The sequence below is a fragment of the Pseudorasbora parva genome, chromosome 24 (assembly GCF_024679245.1).
Source record: "Pseudorasbora parva isolate DD20220531a chromosome 24, ASM2467924v1, whole genome shotgun sequence".
In the NCBI taxonomy this organism is placed as follows: domain Eukaryota; kingdom Metazoa; phylum Chordata; class Actinopteri; order Cypriniformes; family Gobionidae; genus Pseudorasbora; species Pseudorasbora parva.
In genome coordinates this window covers 14,750,036-14,773,648 of record NC_090195.1, presented here as the reverse complement: position 1 = coordinate 14,773,648, position 23,613 = coordinate 14,750,036, and the positions used below count along the sequence as shown (strand labels likewise).

At 38.5% G+C, this 23,613-nt stretch overlaps 1 protein-coding gene across 2 annotated transcripts; it reads right to left on the bottom strand.

Annotated features, from left to right (window-relative positions):
* Positions 1 to 105: 105 nt before the first annotated feature.
* spata13 (spermatogenesis associated 13) lies at positions 106 to 23,290 on the bottom strand. Of its 2 annotated transcripts, none has more exons than XM_067435560.1 (14): positions 22,823 to 23,290; positions 13,602 to 15,008; positions 11,543 to 11,581; positions 9,787 to 10,239; positions 7,387 to 7,531; positions 7,130 to 7,248; positions 5,971 to 6,150; positions 4,668 to 4,853; positions 3,573 to 3,752; positions 3,237 to 3,469; positions 2,582 to 2,711; positions 1,438 to 1,810; positions 1,285 to 1,347; positions 106 to 649 (listed from the first exon to the last, which is right to left on the bottom strand). In XM_067435560.1, the coding sequence occupies exons 1-14, from the start codon at positions 22,829 to 22,831 to the stop codon at positions 468 to 470; spliced, it is 3,699 nt and encodes a 1,232-aa protein (XP_067291661.1). In that variant the 5' UTR covers positions 22,832 to 23,290; the 3' UTR covers positions 106 to 467. The 2 variants fall into 2 exon arrangements, with proteins under 2 accessions (XP_067291661.1, XP_067291660.1); XM_067435559.1 differs by having other exon boundaries at positions 1,273 to 1,347; positions 22,823 to 23,288.
* Positions 23,291 to 23,613: the final 323 nt, after the last annotated feature.

Genomic DNA, 23,613 nt, shown 5'->3' with positions numbered 1-23,613 from the left:
TGTGTTCGCTTATCCTATAGATGCATTCAGCCTCTTAGGACAATAATAGAGAACACATTCAACTTAAGATTCGATGTATTTGAACACTTACAGGCACAGACTGTGTACATTTGGTTCAACTTTATTTACAGAACATGGTAGACGTTAGTGTTTGCTGTTTTATTTTTGCTCAAGCCTCATGTAAAGCAATATAATTATTTTGACATGTTGCTAAAAAGATGAATATAACCTTTTGTCATAAAAGACACATTTTTGTGAAATAAACGGGAGAAACCCAAAGGGAAGCAGCTTCTTGACAAAAAGATAACTAACACTTTCCTTACTAACACACTGACTTAGTTAAGGCTAAATAATGAGCCTTTATACTGAGGCACATATGTCATTTGCACTCACATACCTACTTATACGTATTTAAATATACATATGTGTATGCATTTGAGTGTGACATAAAACAAAGTGTCTATTTTTCATTTCCTGAAGAGGGCACTGCGTGCAAGCGAGTACAACAGGTGAGACGGTTTCTTCTTTGGCTCAGCTAGAGAGAAGACCTGCTGCTGAGGGATGCTGGTTGGCACGGTCACATGACGCTGATGGAGAGGATGTAGGGGCTGATGGTGGGGAGGCACAGGATGACCAGAATAATTCATTTCTGGAAGCAAACAGACACAGAATGTGAGTATGACTTCATCAGATTTGGTTGGTGATTTGACATTAAAATGTAATCATAACAGTCTTTGGAAAGTCCTTGGTCCATTCTGTTCCCTATGAATAAATATGATACTGCCCAGATTTTTGACCCAGTGTCATTATCATCAAAACTAAATGAAAACCTTTTTGCTAACTGAAATAGACATAAAAGATAAAGCTAACATAACTGGGAAAAACTTGAAACCTTTACAATGATTTTCTAACATTAATTTAACATTTGATACCAGTAAATGCATTATCTTTGGAGGCCCTACAATATTAAAACTAAAATAAAAAGTAAATAATAAGAAAATAACTAAATCGCAAAGACAAAAACAAAACAAAACAAACAAACACTGATTTTCCTGTAATCCAAACTAAAGGAAAACTGAAAGTGAATTAAAATACGTTTTCATAAATCTAAAACCAACTGAGGAAAAAAAGAAAAGAAAAAAAAGAGTAAAAAAATAAATCCAAACCTTTGTAATCCTAAACAATCCTAAATCTAAGATAAAAACTAAATAAAAAAGGAAACTAGAATTATAACTTTTATAACCCTGCACAAAGATATAAGCCTGGACATACTTTTCATTTTGCCTTGTTTAGATTTCCTGGCGTTGTGAACTGCCTGCTTCCTCTGGGCCTCAGTAATCTCCATCCCTGAAAAGAGACCAAAAAAAGAGAATGTGCATTCTTTGAATTCACTGCCATATTTCCATCCAAATTGACTCCTTCAGCCTTGAGACTCACCCATCTCTTGGTCTTCCTGTACCCGTCTGCGCTCTCGAGCAAACGCTTGCAGCCATCTCTGCTTGTCCTGGTTCTTTTTGCAGCACAGCACACACAACACGTTCAGGTTCTCCGAATGCCGTAGGAGAAACGCGTTCTTCAGCAGGCCCAGCTCAGCGTGCCGTCCATCGGGAAGGTCGACTGGCTCGAGTCGGTCTGTGTCCATACGGCCGCGGTAGTGTAGCAGGTCTCTCCGCAGGACATCTTTCTTACAGAACACCAGCTGGTGGTCAAACAGGAAGTAGCTTCGTTGCTGCGTCTTACCGGGTCGTACTATCCGCGTTAGCTCACCGGAGTGGATGAGCTCGGAGCTTCGCGTTAACACATCATCACCCTGAAGGAAGTGAAACAACTTTGAAATTTTAAAACAAGCTTTGAAACATGAAATTATCATATTATAGTTCACAAAGCCACATTAAGCCCTGTGAATGATCCAGTGTATTAACTAATAAGCCATCAATGTGGTATCCAAATACAGGCACAATATGTACGATTTTTGGATTAAAATATCCAAATGGAACAATGTTATACATTTTGTTGACTTGTGTACTCACATTATTCCAAATGTTTCCAAGAATGTTTTAAATCCAGATAAATAAGCAACTTTAACCAGGACAAGGACTGTGTCCGTGCATCGCCTATTAAGTTACATTATACCCGCGTTACCCCTGATTTCCTCGTTTTATTTGTAGAAACCATGGAAACACCAAAATACGCTTTACTATATAGTGTGTTTTATTAGACAGGTGAGCAACTGTGTGGATAGTACACTCTGAGCGAACGCACATAGTAGCATTATAACATAACTTTCAACAAACTCAGAGGTATATGATAAAACAGCGTTGCGTTACTCCACATACGAATGACCGCGGCATAATAAAAGCTCTGCAAAATCAAATGCGCAGCTTGATGACGCCTTGTTTTGAATAAGGGACCTCTAGCGGCGAAAAAAATGACATATTGTGGCTTTAATAATATAACACACACACACACACACACACACACATCTGTCAAATCAAATATCTTTATACAAAAACATCAGAGGGAATATGGCTGCTACCTTGAATAAGTCAGAAATAGTTTGAGTAATGCTAAAAACACTGACCGCCCAGTGGAGGATGGAAACCTGCCAGTGAGCGATGGTGTCGATGCTCTCAAGTCGCCTTTTCCTTTCGTTTATCAGACTTGCCACGTTCTTCATTGCTTTATGTGCGGCACACACCCCTGCATAGTCACTGAGGAGATTTTTTAAATTATTATTATGATCATTTTGATACAAAAACTAAAAATAGACGCTACAAGTTTGGGGTCAGTAAGATTTAAAAAAAATAATTAGCAAGGACATGATGTTGATCAAAAGTGATAGTAAAGACATTTATAATGTTACAAATATAAATGCTGTTCTTTTGAACAAATGATCACTGCTTCCACAAAAGTTTTCAACATTGATAATAATAAAAAATGTGTCTTGAGCAGCAAACCAGGATATAAGAATGATTTCCGAAGGATTATGTGATTGTAGACAGGAGTAATAATGCTAAAAATTAAACTTTGACATCACAGGAATTAATTACATAAAAAAATAAAATAATCATATTTAATACATTAACTGTTTATATAAAAAACAGTTATTTTAATTTGTAATAATATTTCAGAATATTGCTCAGAGCGTGAGAGACTTTTTCAAAAACATAAACAAAACAAAAACTCATACCAACCCCAAACATTTTAACAGTAGTGTATGTAAGAGGATGAGGCACCTGTGGTCTTTGGGTGTGTATTTCAAAAGCTCTCCCAGCTGAAGAGGGTATTTACAAATCTTCTGTACAGGTGTGAGTAAGAAGCCAGAAATGGAGATGTCGATCATCTGCTGTAGGAGACGACAGGCTTCAAAGAAATGTTTATATCTCCCTTGTTTCATCAGTCGCTGTAATTCAGCACACGCCACTGGATGCGTGTTACAGTACTCAGAGTATATGGAGAAACCTTCATCCTGACAAGGAGAAAAGGATGTAAAGAAATGTGCAATTTTTGAGGAAAAATGTTCTTGTGTGTGTAAAAAATTATTGCGTGGTAAAGGTATCTTGTAAAGGTACCTGTTGAAGGAAGCAGGAGCCGATCTCACTTAGATGAGGGTTTTCGGAGTTGTATTTCTTTTCTAGGTCCTTGAGAAACATTCTCTGGAACCTGTAGATGTCCTCGATGTTGCTGAAGATTGTCTTTAGCTGTACCTCAGTAAACATGCCAGGGTGCTTTCTGCATTGACGGATATATCCCTACAACAACAAAATGAACACTGTTTTAAATCAACATTCATTCAGAGAATTCTGCATTGCTTTGGAAAGTTTTCCTTCACAAAAAAAATATTTGAAGCATTTGACCAGCAGAGGTCAGCAATGAGAAAGCTCTCCGCTAAATCCAGGCTAGTTTCAGATACATTCTATTGTAAAAATTTGAAGTTTGCAAAGAAAACCATAAGGACATTTGTCAAAAAAAGTCACATGAACAATAGTGAACTACGGTGTCAGATCTTCACTGCATATAATGTAGTTTCAAATACTTAAAGCAATAATAATAATCATCATCATAGTCATAATATAAAAGTTTGGGGTTGGTAAGATCTTTTAAAATAAAAAATAAAAAATTGTATGCTATCTTAAGGCAGTAAAAACAGTCATTTAAAATAACTGTTTTCTATTTAAATATATTTTGTTTGCTCAAGTTCTTACTATCAATGTTAAAAATTGGTGTATTAATGTTTTTGTAGAAACCGTGAAACATTTTGGATTAAAAAGTATAAAAAAAGAAAAGATTTTTAATAATGAATTCTGTCTTTACTCTTACAGTATTCTTTACTTTTACAGTAAAGACTTAAGTCTTTACTGTCACTTTTAATTAATTTAATGCATCCTTACTGAACAAAAGTATTAATTTCTTTCAAAAATAAAATCTGAACCCCTCCAAAAAAATTGTAATAATAGTATTCCTGCATTTCACTAGGGTGGATTTACAACTCCTATACTCTGATATAATGACGTTATCTTGAAAGAAGGCAAAAGTGTTTCAATCTTAATCTCATGTTTAAAATGACAGGCATAGAAGAATAAATTGAAGATAATGGTTATTTTATGATTCCAGAAAAAAAAACTACAAAAGAAGGTAAATGTGAAATGGCTAGGATGGAGGCTCACCTCGCAGATATCTTTGAGATGTTTTATGTAAACGCGCTCTGTGTCCATGATCTCTTTGACCACATTGGCTCTCATCTGCTCCCTGTGCTCAGAGTTTTGTTTGTGTGCATCTGATGGGACGGACTCTTCTGCATCTGGGACACTCTCCACACTGTCACTGCTCGAATCCCCCTGATTCACTCGAACCTTGACGATAACATATTATGGTTAATTCCAGGGGATCAAACTGAGGGTAACCATGAAGCAGAATTATTTTTTTAAACAACAATGTGATTGAGGCAACTGGTTAATCCACTTCTACAGGAAGTCGTGATCAAATCACCTACAGGCCTCTTTGTGTCTGATTGACTCATCTTGTTGGATCTCGAGAGAGTCATTGATTTACAATGGAATGCATTAATCTAGAGCTTAAACAATTAAACACCATTATGTACAACCTCATTTCCAAACCGGTCAATCAGCACATGCATTCGCAATGACACATCTAGCGTTTCTTTTTGGGTCAGACTGTGTCAAGGTCAAAATATACCTACTGCGGGCCATGTAATACAGAAATAATATTCCAAAATATTGTGGATGGATGAGAAATAAATCATTGTGTTTGTTTGATAAAGACGTTTACGAGCCCTGTGGTCTAGAGAATCGTAGAAGTTACCGCTTTCAAAATAATCTCTCCCTCATGTGAACTGACAGGGCAGGGGCATAGATATGACAGGAGCTGAAGCTCCTTAAATATGCAAATCTTCTCCAATCCTAGCCGTGTGCATTTTACTTCCAAGTTTGATGGTGCGTCACGCCCATCAAAACCCAGCGTTCGGGAGAAAGCCTAAAACCAGTGTAGAAAATAGCCTATTTCTTATTAATGATGTTTTTGACTGTAAAAACCACACCAATGTCAGTAGTTGATCTCAGACAACAGTATAGAAAAAGAAAAAAAATCCAGTTCATAACACCTTTAAATATAGTGCCGTTTACTCAAGATGCCTTCAAAGGAGCGAGCAAAGATAATATTGTATACCAACTTAATTCATTGTTCTGCATCTGCTAGAATGTGGGCGGGCTTGTGATATCGCACCTCTACTTCCTGCTGTCTACTGCGCAGATTCCGGTCCCACATTTACTACTGCGCAGACTCTGTCCAAAATCTGCGCAAGATGTCAGCGCCATATTCTGACCTCCAGAGGCTTCACTTTTCCTCAGCGGAAGCGAATTAAGTGGAGTCATCCATATTTTTTTTTTACGGTTCTATGGTTTGACTTTTGTTTCATGTTCATTACTCCAAGAGGGTCACAGTGCAACTCACCCGCACAAAGCTGGAGGGAAACCAGGCCTCACGGTCGCCCACCATCCCCCACCACCATTCCTGCTCCTGAACTTCCAGAACCCGGATCACCTCCCCAGCTTTGAAGGCCAGCTCCTGCTCTTCCATTGTGACATGATCCCACAGAGCCTCTGCGTACACGGCATGGCCTGAGTTAATGTACTGGAGAAGGAAAAAGATTATAGTCAGGCTAAAAATATTGAGGCTAAAGGTCAGATAAAATTATACGATAAGAACAGTACAGGGTGACATCATACACTGGAAGTATGTGACGATCCCACACATGTATATACGCATACAATAAAACAACTGTACATAAAAGTATGTGATTAAACAGATAAGATACACCATGAAATATGACCTGGACTGTACAGCACAGCCTGTAAGTTAAAACAGCTGTAAAATGATTTTTTAAAACTTGCGTAAATGTGCTAAAAGTAGATCTCATATAATAAAAGGTCCACAAAGTAACTTTCAGAACTGTAAAAGTGTTTCCTGCTACTGTAAAAAAGTTAAGAAAATATTGTAAACAGCCAAAAACAAGTTATTGTGATGAATGATGAATTCCAGTCATTTCTACAAAAAGATTTAGAGATATACAAAAAAACTAAAAAGTAATACAATTCTATATTTGTAATTTAAATAAACTATATTTAGAAGAAATAACCAATAATAAATTGCTTTTGCAAATTTATTTTGTATATATAATGCTTAAAGGGTTACTTCAGTGATTTAGCATTGACCTTTGTATTTAAACTGGGTCATTAATGTAATACAAATATGAAAATATTTTTGAATTTGGTGCCTTCTAGACTGAGAAAAGACAGAAAATTTATTTTTCCCAGAATGCACTTCTGCTACTGGACTACTGGATCACTTGGCTACCTTTACTTGCTCATTTTCATAAAATCAGTTAAATTAGAGAACAGACACTACAATTAAAAACTGAACGTGTCTGTTCAATATAATGTGATGAAGCCGATTGAGTGTCACGGCACAAACGCAGCAGGAGTCACGAGATGCACGATCATTCAAATATACTCCCGGGTTTCTACTGAAATAAAGCCATATGCTAAATTGCTGAAGTAACCCTTTAACTGAACTCAAACATATACATTATATACATGCATAAAATCACAACCTGGTTGAGAGTGAAAAGATCAACTTCTGGTTGGAGATATGGTGTTCCTTCAGTCAGTTCTTCAAAGCTGCCGTCCTCCTCACTCACACTGTCATCGAGCATTGCATCAGAGCCACCATCTATAATACAACCAAACTGAATGAGCTTAGAAATTATGCAAGAATCAATATTCCCTTTCCATCAAAACAATCTCCCCACTGAGCTTCTAATGTTTGTATGTCAAGTGCACACACTAATGCATACAAACAAAAACACACCGCTGAGCACTCTGCGCGCTTTGCGTCGTCCCATCCTATCCAGGCCGATAGGTGTGCTTTGGGAGAAGACGCAGGGTCTCAGACGGGCAGACACCGCCCGGTATGGAGGCACTCTGTGAGAGGGCACTGGAGGACGAGAAACCGGCTGAAACAAAACATGACGGGTTAGACTTTAATTGGCAGCCTTAAAATGAGCAAACCATCCAGCAGGCCTCATGTTCAGAGTTCAGTGACTGTTCAGAGCAGGACAATGACCTGTGAGATAATTAACAGAAATGTCCGCTCGGTCAAATGCATAACAATACACACATTGATGCCTGATTTTATTTTCACAAGTTTTTTGTTGTTGTTCATTGTGACATGTTTTAATTAAAGGCTTAGTTCACCCAAAAACATTCTGTCATTAATTACTCAACCTCATGTCACTCCAAACCTGTTTATCTTCGGAACACAAACCGGAAAGGTAGTAAAAAAATGTGTTAAAATAGTCCATGTGACTCCAGTGGTTCAACCTTAATTTTATGAAGCGACAAGGATACTTTTTGTGCGTAAAAAAATAAACAAAAATAATTAAACAATTTCTTCATAATCTGTGTCAGTCTCCTATGCTGTTGACATAGTAAATACAGTGCAGCGTTTCTGAGTTACGTCACCTGAGGACCACGACACCTGCATGTGACGCTGATGCAGGAGCAGGCGGATGTAAACTGCTAGGAACATGACACAGACGTGAAGAAATTGTTGAATAATGTCATTATTTTTTTCAGGTTTTTTTGCGCACAAAAAGTATTCTTGTTGCTTCATAAAATTAAGGTGGAACCACTGGAGTCACATGGATTATTTTAAAGTTACACTGTGTGATATTTTCCCCCATCTAGAGGTGAAAAGGTATATGACCATCCAGTGAATAATAGTTTCTGTTCCTCTCAATTTTGATTTCATTTTAACTCCTACGGTGGCCGATTTAGTCCCAGATTAACATGGCAATTCCTCTCTTCACATTCGACACGGTGCCATCGAGTGTTAAAACACAAAAGGCGAAGCTTGAATTTATGGGTATGTCCCTCTTTGGCTAATGTACTTTCAAGGGAGAACATGGCGACCAGCATTCAAACCCCTCACCCGTATGTATTTCCAATGGCATATAAACTTACGAGAATACTTTATTACTTGAAAGAAGTAAATAAACATTAATGAGCACATATATTTTTGAAAGAACTAAGTGAAATAACTAACTTTTTCTCAGCCGTCAGTTTTCAACAAAAATATCTTCATTTGTGTTCCAAAGATGAACGAAGGTCTTACGGGTGTCCAATGACATGAGGGTGTGTAATTAATGAAATAATTTTCATTTTTGGGTGAACTAACCCTTTAAATGGCAAATCTGAGAAAATAGGGGGTTTTGCTAAGGTTAAGAAGCTTAAGTACAATAACATTTACATTTTTTTTAAAACATTTAATGTACAAATATATGGTTCTGAACATCATATTGATCATTTTAATGGTTTATAATGTTTAAATTGTATAATTAATTAAATAATTTTCATTTTTGGGTGAACTAACCCTTTAATAGATCAGTGTTTGATGCATCAAGAAAATGTAGCATGTCTTCAAACTCATTCTAACATGGATCACATTGTCACTAAAGAACAAAAGTAGTTACATTCAGGACCTGAAAAGTTCTGTCAAACCACCTGAATTATGACATTATAAACTCATAATGCTACACCCAAAGGGAGAGACCTAATGGGACCATATAAATGTTTAGATAACCAAACATGAGCATCTCTGAGATACAGTACCTCTAAAAGAGCCTTGCAATTATTTTCACCAACCAACAAAGCTGGACACTGTATGAAATACACTATCTACATGGTTACATTTTGACTAAATACTTAATGCATTGCATCTATCACAAAATAAATGTCAATGTAAGCAGGTTTCAAAGTCCACAAGGCCTATCAGAGCCATGGCACAGTGTGAAGTACACATGCTGGTGACACATAAGTAGCAGTGGTACTCAAAGGCTCATGGGTTTGTATCAGGCCTGTATCATGTCTCAATGCAGCCCCTCTCTATCCTCCTGTCAGGTCTCAAATGTTCTACATTAAAAAAGCAAAAGGTCTATTGAAGCTACTGCAATTGGCATCTTGACACTTGTCTTTGTGACAGCCCTATCCATGTATGCATGCATAAACAAACCAGACTGATTGTTAGCCAATTGGAATTTGTTTTCCTAAACTGGACTCTTGACCAATGAGGCTGGACAATCATTTGTCCAAATAATGGAAGATGGGGAGATGTTTGGGAAATGTATTCTGAAACATTTTATGTAACCTAGTTTTATGTCGCAAACATTTTACAACAAAACAATATAAGTAAAAGTGCAAAAGGCCTTACAGAAGGCAAACTTTCAGTGTCGTCCTTCTGCTCAGCAGTTGGGGATGAAAACACATCCACTCCTCCAATAACAGAGATGGGACGTCTCTTTCTGCTCTCTGTTTGAGTGTACACATGACCATTCTCGGATCTGTTTCTCTCCATGTAGCTGCCATTGCTATTGTAGTCCTTTTGAGAAGTGTAGTCCATATTCTCTGACTCCCTATCCTCCTCTGGGATGCAGTACTTTGTGTTGGCCAGCTGGCCATAGTCGGACACTGGACGGGGTCTGGAGCGACCTGCCCTCTTCCTAGGCACTACAGAAGTAGGAGAGTCACTGGAAAAGACTGGAGAGTTTGATGTTGTTGGAGTTACCAAAGGGGATTCTGAAGAACAGGTGTTTGTGACACATGAAGCAGCAGAGGCTGAGATCTCATTGAAAAATGCATTTCTAAACAGGTCATCTGATGAAGCCTACAGGAGAAATCAAATGTCAGCAGTTAGTTTTTTCTTTAAGACCTACAACATTTGATAAATGATTCTAAAAAGAAGTGAACTATTGATGTGGTCAAGACACAGGGATTAATACAAAAACTACAGCAACCTTAGAGATTAGTTAATTCAATAGTAATGAATAATGATTCATATTAATTCAAATTAATTCAAATGATAATTCAAAGCAGTCAGGGCTCAATAATAATGACTATTAAAGGGTTAGTTCACCCGAAAATAAAATTTATGTCATTAATGACTTATCCCCTAATGTTGTTCCACACCCGTAAGACCTCCGTTCATCTTCAGAACACAGTTTAAGATATTTTATATTTAGTAGCATAGAGTGTATTCAAGTGTATGCACACTATACTGTCCATGTCCAGAAAGGTAATAAAAACATCATCAGAGTAGTCCATATGTGACATCAGTTGGTTAATTAGAATCTCTTGAAGCATCGAAAATATATTTTGATCCAAAAACCACAAAAACTACGACTTTATTCAGCATTGTCTTCTCTTCCGGTTTAGTTTTCAATCCTCAAATAAAGATCCGAACGGTTATGAATCAGCGGATTGATTCATGATTCGGATCGCCAATGTCACACGATTTCAGCAGTTTGACAGTTTAACATGCGATCCGAATCATGAATCAATACGCTGATTTTAAGAAATATAAAATATCTTAAACTGTGTTCCGAAGATGAACTTGTCTTACTGGTGTGGAACGATATTAGGATAAGTCATTAATGACATCAATTTCAATTTTTGTGTGAACAAACCCTTTAACTATTAGTTCAGACATTTACTAACTCTGCCAACATTTTACTTTCTTACCACTAAAACAGAACTGATTTTATTTGTAGGCATATTGTTTTAATTAATTTTATTTTTTATGTTTATGAATTAATCAGAAAAATAAACTTTTTTCATTACATTTATGGTTATCTTCACAAAAACATGCAATGCAATACAATATTTTTGCTTGTTTTTAATTGGCAATAATTGCTGGAAATATAGAGATATAAAATGTCACTCAGTGATAACTACAATGAGCACATTACTGGGTTTTATTCTTGCAATTTGACAAATGAGGCAAGTGACAGTGACATGGTGGATTCAGAAAGCCTGATTTTTAGAACAAATCTGATTTTTAGAACAGGAAGGTTGTTTGACATAAGCACAACTATTTGTACATCATGGCAAATCAAATTTTAGTTTTGTAGTTTGTGCTAATGTATTATTTGCAGTCAGGTTGTAGTCAATTCTGTATAAAATACACTTACCTCAAGATCATCAGTTTCTTTCTCTTCAGTCCCTAGACACTGAAAAGGCACACAATAAATCAGCACCATTGTGAGGAAGACAAACAAAGTATATATGAAAACACATCAACGCACACATGAAAAAAAAAAAAATAGAAATGCAAAAAAAAAAAGTTTTGGTGAGCTTGGCTCGCTGTAGTTTGTCTACATCTTTCTATTATATTTCCCTGACCTATTGCAGTCCATTTGCACCAAGCTAGCTTGGTTTGATAACTGGACTTCGGCCCTTGGGTTGTTCTTCTGGGGAGGAGACACTGTCCTTGTCGACATACGTGTCCAGCCTCAGGTCCAAGAGCTGTTTTTAAGCAATCCCGCTAATCATAAACATCGGCAAATCATTAACTCTATCTGGCATGTGCCATACAGCTGAGCAGCCCATGTGACACTGTAGCAATGTACCACTTCAGTACTGCAAAATTAGATGTCAGTTGCTCAGTAAAATATTCGAAGGGGGTATCAATCAAGCCAGAGCAATGAAATGCATTGGTTGGTCCTGATCGATTACTAAACCATTCCAGATCGAGACTGTGGTTGCATCATCAGATACAAGGGTTACCTGTGAGAGGAACATATGACGCGAAGCACAAAAGGTCATGCTTCAACAAAAATCTGTCTACTGCAATTTATGACTTGCTCTGTTAAGGCCAAGGTCATCTAATGAACTGGTCTGTTCCGGTTAAATGTTTAGAATAAGATTACCATGTCCTCTTTCACTTTATGGCAATTGTTCATCTGACATCTACAATCTGACATCAGAAGACAGACATCAGTAAGAAAAGTGCTTGTCCGACCTTGCTCATCATCAGTCAGACTAAGTCAAACAACAACAAAAACAGTTAAATCAATATTGTCTCGAGGAGAGACAAACAAGTTACATATGAAATTACACATTTTGGGCCACAGACTGCATGTCTTATAGAAACTGTCCATGTTTTACACAAGTGCTACCAATAGCATTTATAGCATATGTCCCATAGGACTTTTTTAAAAATCCAAAAATAGTGATCACAGGTGTGTAAAATTATTGATTTGTACTGTCAAGTTGTAGTTCTACCTAAGAACAGTAGTCAGTTTAGACAACTTTTGTTCTCCAATTAAGTTCTCCAATTTGAAAGTAAATATTTTCTACATTTTACAAGGTCCTGAAATACACGTGCGGGTGATTTGAGCACTTGAAAAGAGTGTGCACATGCCAAATGCTCATGGTCAAAGAAGGAGTATATACTTTGAAAGGCTGGATATGTAGTGGTGTGAGGAGAATGAAGTATATCTTAGCTTTTAGTCTGACAGATTTTGTACCAGTCCGGACAAACAAATCTAGATAACCCAATTGTACCTTGCTTTGTCTATACATTAATTAGCCTAGTGTAACGGAGGCCAGCTAGTAGAAGTTGCTGTGCAAGTAAACCTCACTCCTCTGACCTCAAGAGACGCTCTAGCGACTGACGCTAGAGGTTGCAGCCTTTAGCGTTCTTGTTGGAGCGTCCGACTCTCATGCCGGCGGACCCGGGTTCGAGTCCCGGTCCGAGCAGTAGGGGTTACATTGGTGCCGTGACCCGGATGGGAGTGAGGTTTAGGGGGTGAGTGTAACAGAGGCCAGCTAGTAGTAGTTTGCTGTGCGAGTAAACCTCACTCCTCTGACCTCAAGAGATGCTCTAGCGACTGACGCTAGAGGTTGCAGCCTTTAGCCTCCTTGTTAGAGCGTCCGACTCTCATGCCGGCGGACCCGGGTTCGTGTCCCGGTCCGAACAGTAGGGGTTACACTAGACAATTTGATGCTCAATGCATATTTAATCATTCAAAGAGATGCAAGCAGTAGCGTGATTGTGCAAATATACACTGTAGCTCAATTTTAACTGTGAATAAACTGTCTGTACTTTTTTTATATAGAGAGAACCATATTTCTTCTGTGGTAATTGACATTATACCACAAATGTTGACAGTAGATCTAAACTTGTATTGAAGCCTCAGGCCATAACAGTTTAAACTTTTACAATATGGGATTATAAGAGTGTCTTACCTCTAAGTTAGTGTTAATGCCATTGACGGTCTGCTTTTGACTGGGGCTTGAGCACAGCTTAGGCATTTGTGAGTAGTGGTCATTTATTCCATTTTGATGGCACTTCATAGTTTCACAGCATTTTTCCACTTGACAAACTGGGGCATCTGAACAGAAGTGTTTTGAGGACACAGCCACCTGGATAGTGTCACTTATGAGAGCTGTTGTTTTGCTAGGAGGCTCCAGAGAGTCATCTAGTGTGGAGCCAAAGACGACAGGGTGTAAAGTTGGGATGTGTTCATGACTGTTGACCTGCTGGGCTTTGCTGGGAGTGGGTAAAGGCCTCCGTTGACGCCCGCTCATGGACAGACAGGGAATTCTGCGGGAATAGTCATCATGTAGCTGACTGAGAGGTGACAGCGGCACTCTAGAAGGGGGGTCTGGTGTGTTTTTACGCTTGACAGTCAGGTCTGTTAAACTACCGACAAGCTTTTGCAAATGTCCTCGCGACCTCATGGGGCTTTGATGCCTAACTGAACCATGCTCCTGTAAGTCAACCGATGAGGAACTGGTGGTCCTTTGAAAAATTATATTTTGGGTGCATTCTGGGTTTTGTGGCTCAGTTGAGGTGACTTTGCGTCTAAAATGGCTTTTGAAGACATGTAGATTATCTGCACTTTTGCTAAGTCTTTTGTGAACATTTTCTTGAGTCTCAAGTTTCTTACAAGGTACAACCGATTCCACACTGGTAGACGGGCTTTCAGTCTTGACTGTGTCAAGCAAGGAGATCCGTCCTGCCCCATAAGCCTTGCGTATGCTTTGAGAGAAGGCTGAATTCCTCTGAAACCCGCCCTCTTCCTCCTCACAATCTTCCTCATCTGAAACCGAAGATGTCTTCCCAGTTTGAGACGTCCCATTAGTCATGTTGTCAATTTCCTGGGTTTGATTGGTCGGGACCTCTCGTTTGGTTACAAAGAAACTACCGCCATCCTCAAGCATCAAGGACATGTTTCTCTCCTGACCGGCTGCCATCGCATTGCTCCTGTTCTGGATTCCTTGGAGCACAGAAGTCCGCAGTTTTTTAAAAGAACCCATGACACGGAAACTAGCCAATCCAGACCAAGCCTGTGGCGTGACAGGTTGACCTCTAAGCGAAGCATTGTCCTCACATTTTGTCTGGGTTGAAAACAGACGTACTGTCCTGGAGGGGTACAGCTTGGCCTGGCCATCGGCAATCACAGGAACGGACTGGGCCTGACAATTCAGTCTGTTAAGATGGTTCTCCTCATAGCAAGGCTCGGACAGCACCGGTTGCACCTGGAACCTACAACCAGACCTCAGGCTTGGATTCATGAGCTGTTCCTTTGTAAAACAGTCACTCTGCAGGTCATTGTTGAGAGAGGAGCTCTGCGGGTCCGACGAATGTGCCTGCAGAACCAGATTGAAAAAAATTGAATCTCAATGAATGATCTGACTAACTTGAATAAAGTCTTGGAACAAAGAACAAAGAAAGCATGTGACGTGGAGAGACAATAAATGACCCACTGTTTTGTCTGATGAAGATCTTAAACTTCACACTTCAATGAAACAATACAACACCACTGTAATAACCTTAACTTTGATAAGTTACATTATGAAAGAACTTTAAACTATATCCTTATATTACCAGTCTGCTTACTTGACCTACGGAATATTAAAAATCAGTAGAGGTGAAGTAATTCAAAGTGTAATTATCCACCCACAGGTGTAAATTAAGCTTCAACATTCCTGCTATGGATGAATAATGCCTTTATCTGGCAAATTGGAGGGTGTCAGTAAGTAGCATGAGAGTTTTGCTCATGAGTAGGTTACACTAAATGCTGTAAGATTTCCTGTAAAAGTGCTGAAAAAGAGAGGCCCCTCCAGCAGGGTGTGGACGTTGTTGCCTGGTGTGATGTTCGCTATGATGAAAGGCTTTTGTGAGCATGACTAAGCAATGAAAACCCCTAATCCATTGTGATTAATGTAATAAATTGCCCAGGATTTTTAAGCCATATTCTGAGTGAGGAGAGAGGGGAACAGCTCAGGAGGTTGAGCTGTTTTAACCCATTTGTTGCAGAGTAAGAATGAAGAGAGATACCAGGATATGCTGATTAAACATAAATAAATCGTATGAATTTTAATATTCTATTTGCTCAGACAAAACAAGCTACCAAATGTAAATAATACACACATTAAAATAAATCATGGCATATGCTGAGGAAACTGTTAGAAATCAGCTGGTGTCAAGACGATTTAAAGGGATAGTTCACTTTGAAATTAAATTTTGATATGTTTTAGCTTAGCTCATGGGCATCAGAGATGTAGGAGTATTTGTTTCTACAGTAGTTTCCATTTTGATCATTTTAGGTCAAACCGTTCTTGTCTGTGCCTCACATAATGCAGGTCTATGGTCACCACCTCAAAGAGCATACATAGAGAAGTCCAAATTAAACAATCCCCCATCATAAGTACACACTGATGGCCTAAGACACAAAGCGAGTGGTTTGTGTGAGAAAACGAACAGTATTTATATAGTTTTTACCTCTTGTACACCACAGGAAACACGCACACGCGCCCTCGGATCAGTCAGACGTAGTGGTGCACAAGAGGTAAAAATTATATAAATACTGTTCGTTTTCTCACACAAACCGCTCGTTTCGTGTCTTAGGCCATCAGTGTGTACTTACGATGGGGGATTGTTTAATTTGGACTTCTCTGTGTATGCTCTTTGAGGTGGTGACCATAGACCTGCATTATGTGAAGCACAGACAAGAACGGTTTGACCTAAAATGATCAAAATTGAAACTACTGGGGAAACAAATACTCCTACATCTCTGATGCCCATGAGGTAAGCTAAATTAATTTCAAAGTGAACTATCCCTTTAAGTACTTGTACTTTACTAAACATGTGTTTTTCTGCCATCTTTAAAATAAATGCCACTTTGTTTGAGATTCTGTTATCCAATGCAAACATCCATACATTAAGTGTGGCTTAAGTGTTCAAATACTTCCTGGGACCACCGTATAGGGGCTAGATTAACCACGTCCCTTTTGACTTTTTGTCTTGCTGTGCGAGCATAGGTTGATTCTAGCTCAATTTTTAACTCAAATGCTGATCTCTATCACATCAAGTCCAGCTACCCATAAGCACTTAGCTCCATCGAGGCATGAGGAAGAAGTTGCCATCTGACCTTTGTGTTTAACTAGAGCTTCAAAAGAATGCAATTAATTCAACTTTCAAGTCACTCCTCAGTCTACTCAAATGTCCAATGTCTCCAAGTTTAAAGTTGAACTTCTCTCCTACTCTTCCTCCTCTGTATCGTTGCTGTTGCCGAGTAAGAATTAATTAAGAGCTGGAAGTTCTGGAACAACCTCTGTGCAGCTACCAGCTGGAGTCAGGCTCAAACGAAACTCCCTAAACAAGGTCTCAGACAAATATAAACACAGGCATGCCTACGGAAGCCACTAATACACCCAAACACACCTACAACTAATATGCACTGAAGCAAGTATATGAAACACTGACGACATTCTTAAAGCCTTAAAGCATTATTTCGCCTTTATGAGGCAAACAGACAGCAGTCAAACCAACTACAGGTGGTGGAGGATAGAGAATTTATGCTTCCAAATAAATAACTTCCTTGTGCCAGAAATATCAAACTACGTGTAAAAGAGTTTTAGCACAAGGAAGAATATTCAAAAACACAAATGTATATGAAATCGACACCTCGTAACAAGTATATTCCTTTTGTAATTTTAGTTGTACTCATTTTTTTTATTTTGCAGTCTTACATAAGGGTCAATGTTTTTAAATGTAGGTTAATACATAATCTGAAAGCTTTCCATTGATGTATGTTTTGTTAGGATAGGGCAATATTTGGCCGAGATACAACTATTTGAATATCAGGAATCTGACGATGCAAAAAAATCTAAATAGTGAGAAAATCCTCTTGGAAGTTGTCCAAATGAAGTCCTTAGCAACGCATATTGCAAATAATAATAATAATTTTTTTTAAATTGTGTGGAAATTGACTAAATATATTTATGGACTAAGATCTTTACTTAATATCCAAATTATTTTGGCATAAAAGAAAAATGTATAATTTGGCCGATATAATGTGTTGTTGGCTATTGCCACAAATATAATATATCTGTGAAAATTATGCAGGTTTTGTGGTCCAAAGTCACCTTCATTAGTAGTAATAATAAAATTATACAATTATTTCATAGTCATTATGACATATCCACAGCATATATATATATATCTCTCACATTTATTTACTTATATCCATATTTAAAACTTTTTAAAGTACACTTCCGGCCAATCGCCTTCCATGGGAAAGTGTTGATAGTGCCTTCTCGGAATTCAAGATGCGTACGCGACGCCTGATGAGCGTAACATGTCGCCTAAGCCTTTGAACTGCAGAGGCACTTTCAACACTTTTTCCATAAACTGAATACGGAATGCAATCGGCCAAAACTTAACTTTATAAAGTTTTAAATATGGATATTTTTCTTACACAGATACATCGATTTGCTTCAGAAGTCCTTTATTAACCATCCAGAGCCATGTGGAGCACGTTATTTGATGGACAGATGCATTTTTTTGGACTTCAAAAACAGAGCAACAATCCCTCCCATTATAAGATATATTTTTTAATATAACACATATACATACATACATATACCACTTTGATTCGTCTGAAAGAGGAATGTCATATACACCTAGAATGACTTGAGGGTGAGAAAATAATGGGCTAAACTATCCCTTTAAAACAAAGTTTTTGATCAGAAAAATCACAAGCAGTCCTACTTAAATGGATAGTTCACTCACCACAAAAAAGAAAATACTGTCATCATTTCATGTTGTACCAGACCTATATGACTTTTTCATTGTTTTGGAACCAATTGACTTTCATTGTATTAATAGAAACAGTTGTCGAAATATCTACTTTTCACAGAAGAAAAATAGTCATACTGGTTTGGAACAACAACTGAAGGTGTTAACTGACTTCATAAAACCACGTAAGCCCAAAATGATGCTTCCTGACTAAGGAAATTCCTTAGAATAACTGACTACACCAGTTCTCATGATCAGCCCATCAAGATGAACAAGTCTTGCCATGCTGTGACATCACTATGGAATTAAGTCAATGTTTTCTTTATTGAACTACTAGAACCACAACTGCAACTTTTTTTCCCTTATGCTTTCATTTTGGCTTATGATGGCTACACGCCCTTTAGCCATCCAAACTTTGATTTATTTTTATCGTTGTTGATTATCTTACGAGTAAGAGTGAAAAGAGTTTATTTGACTCACCCGTTGATGATCCTTCCACTGGCTGAAGGAGAGTTTCACAATGAAAATGCAAGGACAATATCTTTCCTCATCCCTTCCGACAAGACTGCGCTCGCTCAAACCCACATGATAACGTGCAGCACCCCTCTCCTTGTCCTAATCTGATTATGAGGCTTTATCAGTCTGGACTAGCATCAATATATCTGCATACTGTCAAACACACTCACACATAGACATGTGTGGAGAGGTGGAGAGGGGGAGGGGGAGAGAGGGAGAGAGAGAGCGAGAGAGAGAGAGAGAGAGAGAGAGAGAGAGAGAGAGAGAGAGGAAGAAGAAGAAGAAGAAGAAGCAGTGTTCATTGAAGCAATAACCTTAAATCGGTCTGATACAGGTTTGGCATTCGGAAGGAGGACCCGCTGGAGAGCAAAGTGATTGATTATTTTTGTTTGTTTGGTTACTGACACCACATACCATATTACAACCCAGTTCTCCTTTTTATCAAGGAGAACAAGAAGCATAGTTAGGAGGCAGACACACCCTGCCCGCTTCAGGCATGGGAAGCGTCAAGTAATGCTACATTTGACACCCCATTCATCTCACCTGTCTCATGACCTGCATTTGTCTTCTCCAAGTCCAGTCCACTGATGGAAAACATGTCAAGGAAGCACATGTCTTCGCAATTGCGAAAAACAATGCTAAGTTGAATGTAAAGGTCAGAACTTTCTCTATACTTGTGTAACCTGAAGTAAGTGGCATTTAAAAGGACAGTGCATCAAAAAAAATAAAAATAATCATAATTTATTCAGTGTCGTGTCATTCCAAATGTGTAACGTTATTTTTTTCTTCACTAAAGGACAGGATCGAATTGTAATTACACTTTTATGTGGGGACTGAAGCGTGCCCTTCAAGCTTCAAAAAGGATGCAAAAGCGTCACAAAAATTGTTTTAATATTACATGGCTATTACATTACAAGTCTTCTGAAGATAGCCTTGTGTGGGAAACAGACTTAAAGGAACACTAAACCGTTTTTTTAAAAATAGGGCTTATTTGACTTCTTTCCTACATTTATTTAGATATGTGGGCAAATGCATTTGTCTCAGTGCATGCATTTTTTTAGTTTGGCAGGGTTGCCGCTAGCTTAGCTTAGCATAATGAATGGAATTCTATGTTGCCAGCTATATAGTGATGCAGATTAAGACTATCTGCTTCGCCTGTGCTTCCCCATAAAAAAGTCCCAAATTAGCCTGACAAGCCAGACCCACATCAAGATGTTTGCTCTGAAAACTCCCCATTGACAGGGCTCAATCGGAGGGGCGGGATAAACCGTTGTTTTTCAAACTCCCTCTGCACGTGATTGGATAGCACTACAACCAACCAGAGCAACGAAGGTGAAGCGGAGCTAGTTGAAGGATTAAACTTTTGCCGTATCCGGTCGGCAAAACTCCGAACACATCTTCCCTTTGAATTCCCTAATTTGAGTTTGAGAGACCCCAGGTTTAAGGCATATTAATTTCCAATCAATTCCCCAATTTCCCTTTGCCACTTGCCACGTGTCGCTTGTTTATCTGCAGTCCCAATGATTCGGCTCCGTCAGTTCCGCCTGACAATGAACATGTTCGGACAGATGCAAATGTTGGCGGACGTATTTTAATGATCTCCAGCGGTTGCGTCACTGGTGGCGTTATGTTGAGAATCACTTATTTTTCGTGGTGCTTTTCATGCACGAGATTTACATAAGAAGTAGGAGGCAATGGAGTTTGAGACTCACAGTATGTGATGTCCATGTACTGAACTCTAATTATTTCACTATGGCAAGGTTAATTCAATTTTTCATACTAGGGCACAATTTAAACACTTAGTACAAATGCATACATCAATGCATTTGTGTGGTATCAGAGAGTGAGATCGCTGAGAAGAGGGTGAGAAGTGAGATTTAGTGTTCATTTACGGCAGTCATGGCTTAGGAGGCACCCAGTGAGGCATTAAAGTTCCTTGTGCGTGTCTTGTGATAAGGAAAACTCTCTCATTATGTGTGGAGGAGTGCATTCCAGCACAGACGTGTTGATGTCTTAAAGCAAAGCAATTGTTTAGAGAAATGAAAGTGCTGGGCATAGTACTTCTAACCAGCTGTTATGGTGAATTACAAATTCAGTGATTTTTTTTAATCTGTTATAATTTATGATGCCAGCAGGATTGCACACAACAAACATGTAGAGGACTTTAGTCATTAAAGCATGGGAAATGAGTCGCTTACAAACCTAAATGTAATCTATTTTACAAGGCATTTATAACAGTGCTTCTCACAGAGGATTCCAGGGACCCCTGCTGTCCAAGACAATGTTTGAGACCCCCCCGCCCCACCTCATGTAGGCCAAGATACTTTAAATCTGGTGCATTGCCTGTAATGATGACAAAGCTGCTTGTTTTCAAACGGGATGTAGATTAACGTAATTAACCTTGATTATTTTTGTAATTTCAAAAGCTTCAAATACTGTATGTTCCCACACTTTTTAATCGATGAAATTCCATGACCATGTTTGTGATTAGAGTTGTTCAGTCATTAAAACCTCATAATTAATTATAATATTATAATTTTACAGATACTGAAAGTTATCTCACAAGATATTTTAGAGCTTTGAATTAGAAACATTCTATAAAGTATATTCATTATAGAAATTCAATGACATTTTTATATTTTCCCCACAGACCCTCAATTTTTTTTTAGTTCCCTAATATTAAAAGTAAAGATATAATGCAGCTTGCAAGCTGACCAAATACATTTTTACACTTCAATTAAAGTTTACAGATACTTATGCATAAACAAATGGGTCACTTCACAGTTCTGCTTAAATAAATATGTTGACATCAGCCTAAAATTGTTTGCTGGTCTTTACTAGACTCCCACAGTCTAGTCAAGCTGATTTTAAAGGGATAGTTTGCCCAAATAAAAATATTTAAAGTCTATCATGATTTACTCCCCCTCAAATTGTTCCAAACTTGCATTATATATTCATTATTTGAAGATTAATTCATTGAAGAATGTTGGACCATGGGGCCTGTCGGTTACCAACATTCTTCAAAATATCTTCTTCTGTCTTCAAAACAAAACAAGAAGAAAAGAACGTAATACAGGTTTGGAACAAACTGATGAGATTAAATAATAACAGGATTTTCATTTTTGAGTGGACTATCCCTTTAAAAGAGCTGACCAACAAGCTGAACATCATCTTGGCCAGACTGTGAGACCAGCTAAATCAGTTAAGAACAGCATACCATTTTATACTGGTTTAAGCCGTTTTCTCTCTTTCCAACGGTGTTGCTGATGACCCCTAGTGGGCCCCGGCTCCCCGACTGATAAGCAAGGATTTATAAAACACTGAGTGAAATGTTTGTTTCTTTACATCAGATGAAAAAATCCCGTTTGGTTCCACCACAAGGAAAACCTTTCAAGCAGATCAGATCAAGACAAATATTCAGGTTTAAGAAAGGCCTGCTGGAATGAATGAAGGCGATTACGGAGTTTGGTTTTTTTTCCACAGAAGAAAAAAAGCCCTCGTTTATTTGTGAGTTTAATTAACTCAGTCTCTCTATAAAGCGCTTTAAGAAGAACCTCGCCACCCCAACCACCAACCCCCTCCTCGTCTTCGATCTCCCTACAAGCTTTGCGAGCTCGAACACCCCCCACATCACTATGGCAACAAGTGGGATAGTAACGCATACACAATACCCCCTCCCCAGTCCCCTCCTCCCTTCTCAGCTTCTTTTTTGAACCCAACGGCAATGGCAAGATGATAAAGTGCTGCCAAACTTTTGAACGCACATTTGAAATTCACTTTACATTCTCACTGTAATAATAAAGCATGAACTTCAATATGTCACCTCTAAAATAATCAAAAATGTTATTTAGACGCAGAATCTTACCTTTATCATACTTCTTGAGTGGTGTCTTGGCCCGGTGTCACAACAGTTGTGCGGCTTCGATCGACTCGTCAGCCGCTGCTAACACCACCGACAGTCCAATGTCCGACGAATTGCGCATATTAACTTAGCGGAAATCGTTCGACAGACCAGCGATGAATGCGAAAGTACATAATGAACAAACAACCCAATATTTCGTCTGGTGCGTGATTCACAAGAACAAACACCTCGTAGTCACAGATCTACTGGGACGGAAAACTTTCCATTAAATGTGTGGCTCGAGCACTCCCTCAGGCAAATGACCGAAACCAACCGGACACGAAGCAGCTTTGCGGGTCAAAACAGCCTCAGTTGAAAATTTAAAGTTGGTTCGCTGCGGCGGAAAAGCTCAGCCAGAGAGCCATGACTCCAGGCAGCGTCGCCACAGCATTGGACAGCATCAGTGCACTTGTTGCGCTGATTGCTGCGGGGCGGAGAAACAAGGCGACTGTGATACGCGGATTGTAGTCTGCCCACGGGACGCCAGCCAAAATCACAATCACCAACACTATAATAACTGCGATAATATGCTTGGTATCACAGTGTCCTGCCATTAAACTTTGGTTTTAAAATTATACAATCTCCTCAAGTTTACGACCACAGGCAGGTTCAGCTATGTTTGTTCTTTCCCTATCCAATATGAATATAAAAATGTTTTTACATTTTCTTAAAACAAAAATGTTAGTGCTGCTTGTCAGTGCATAACTCGCTGCGTTGCATATGTGTTTGTTTGCTATATTGTGTTGAGTGTTAAG

Coding starts and splice junctions, on each gene's coding strand:
- spata13 (XM_067435559.1), bottom strand. Junction 4,854..5,970: donor TTCCCTCCAGCTTTGTGCGG/GTGAGTTGCACT, acceptor GTTATCGTCAAG/GTTCGAGTGAATCAGGGGGA. Junction 1,348..1,437: donor ACAGGAAGACCAAGAGATGG/GTGAGTCTCAAG, acceptor GTCTCTTTTCAG/GGATGGAGATTACTGAGGCC.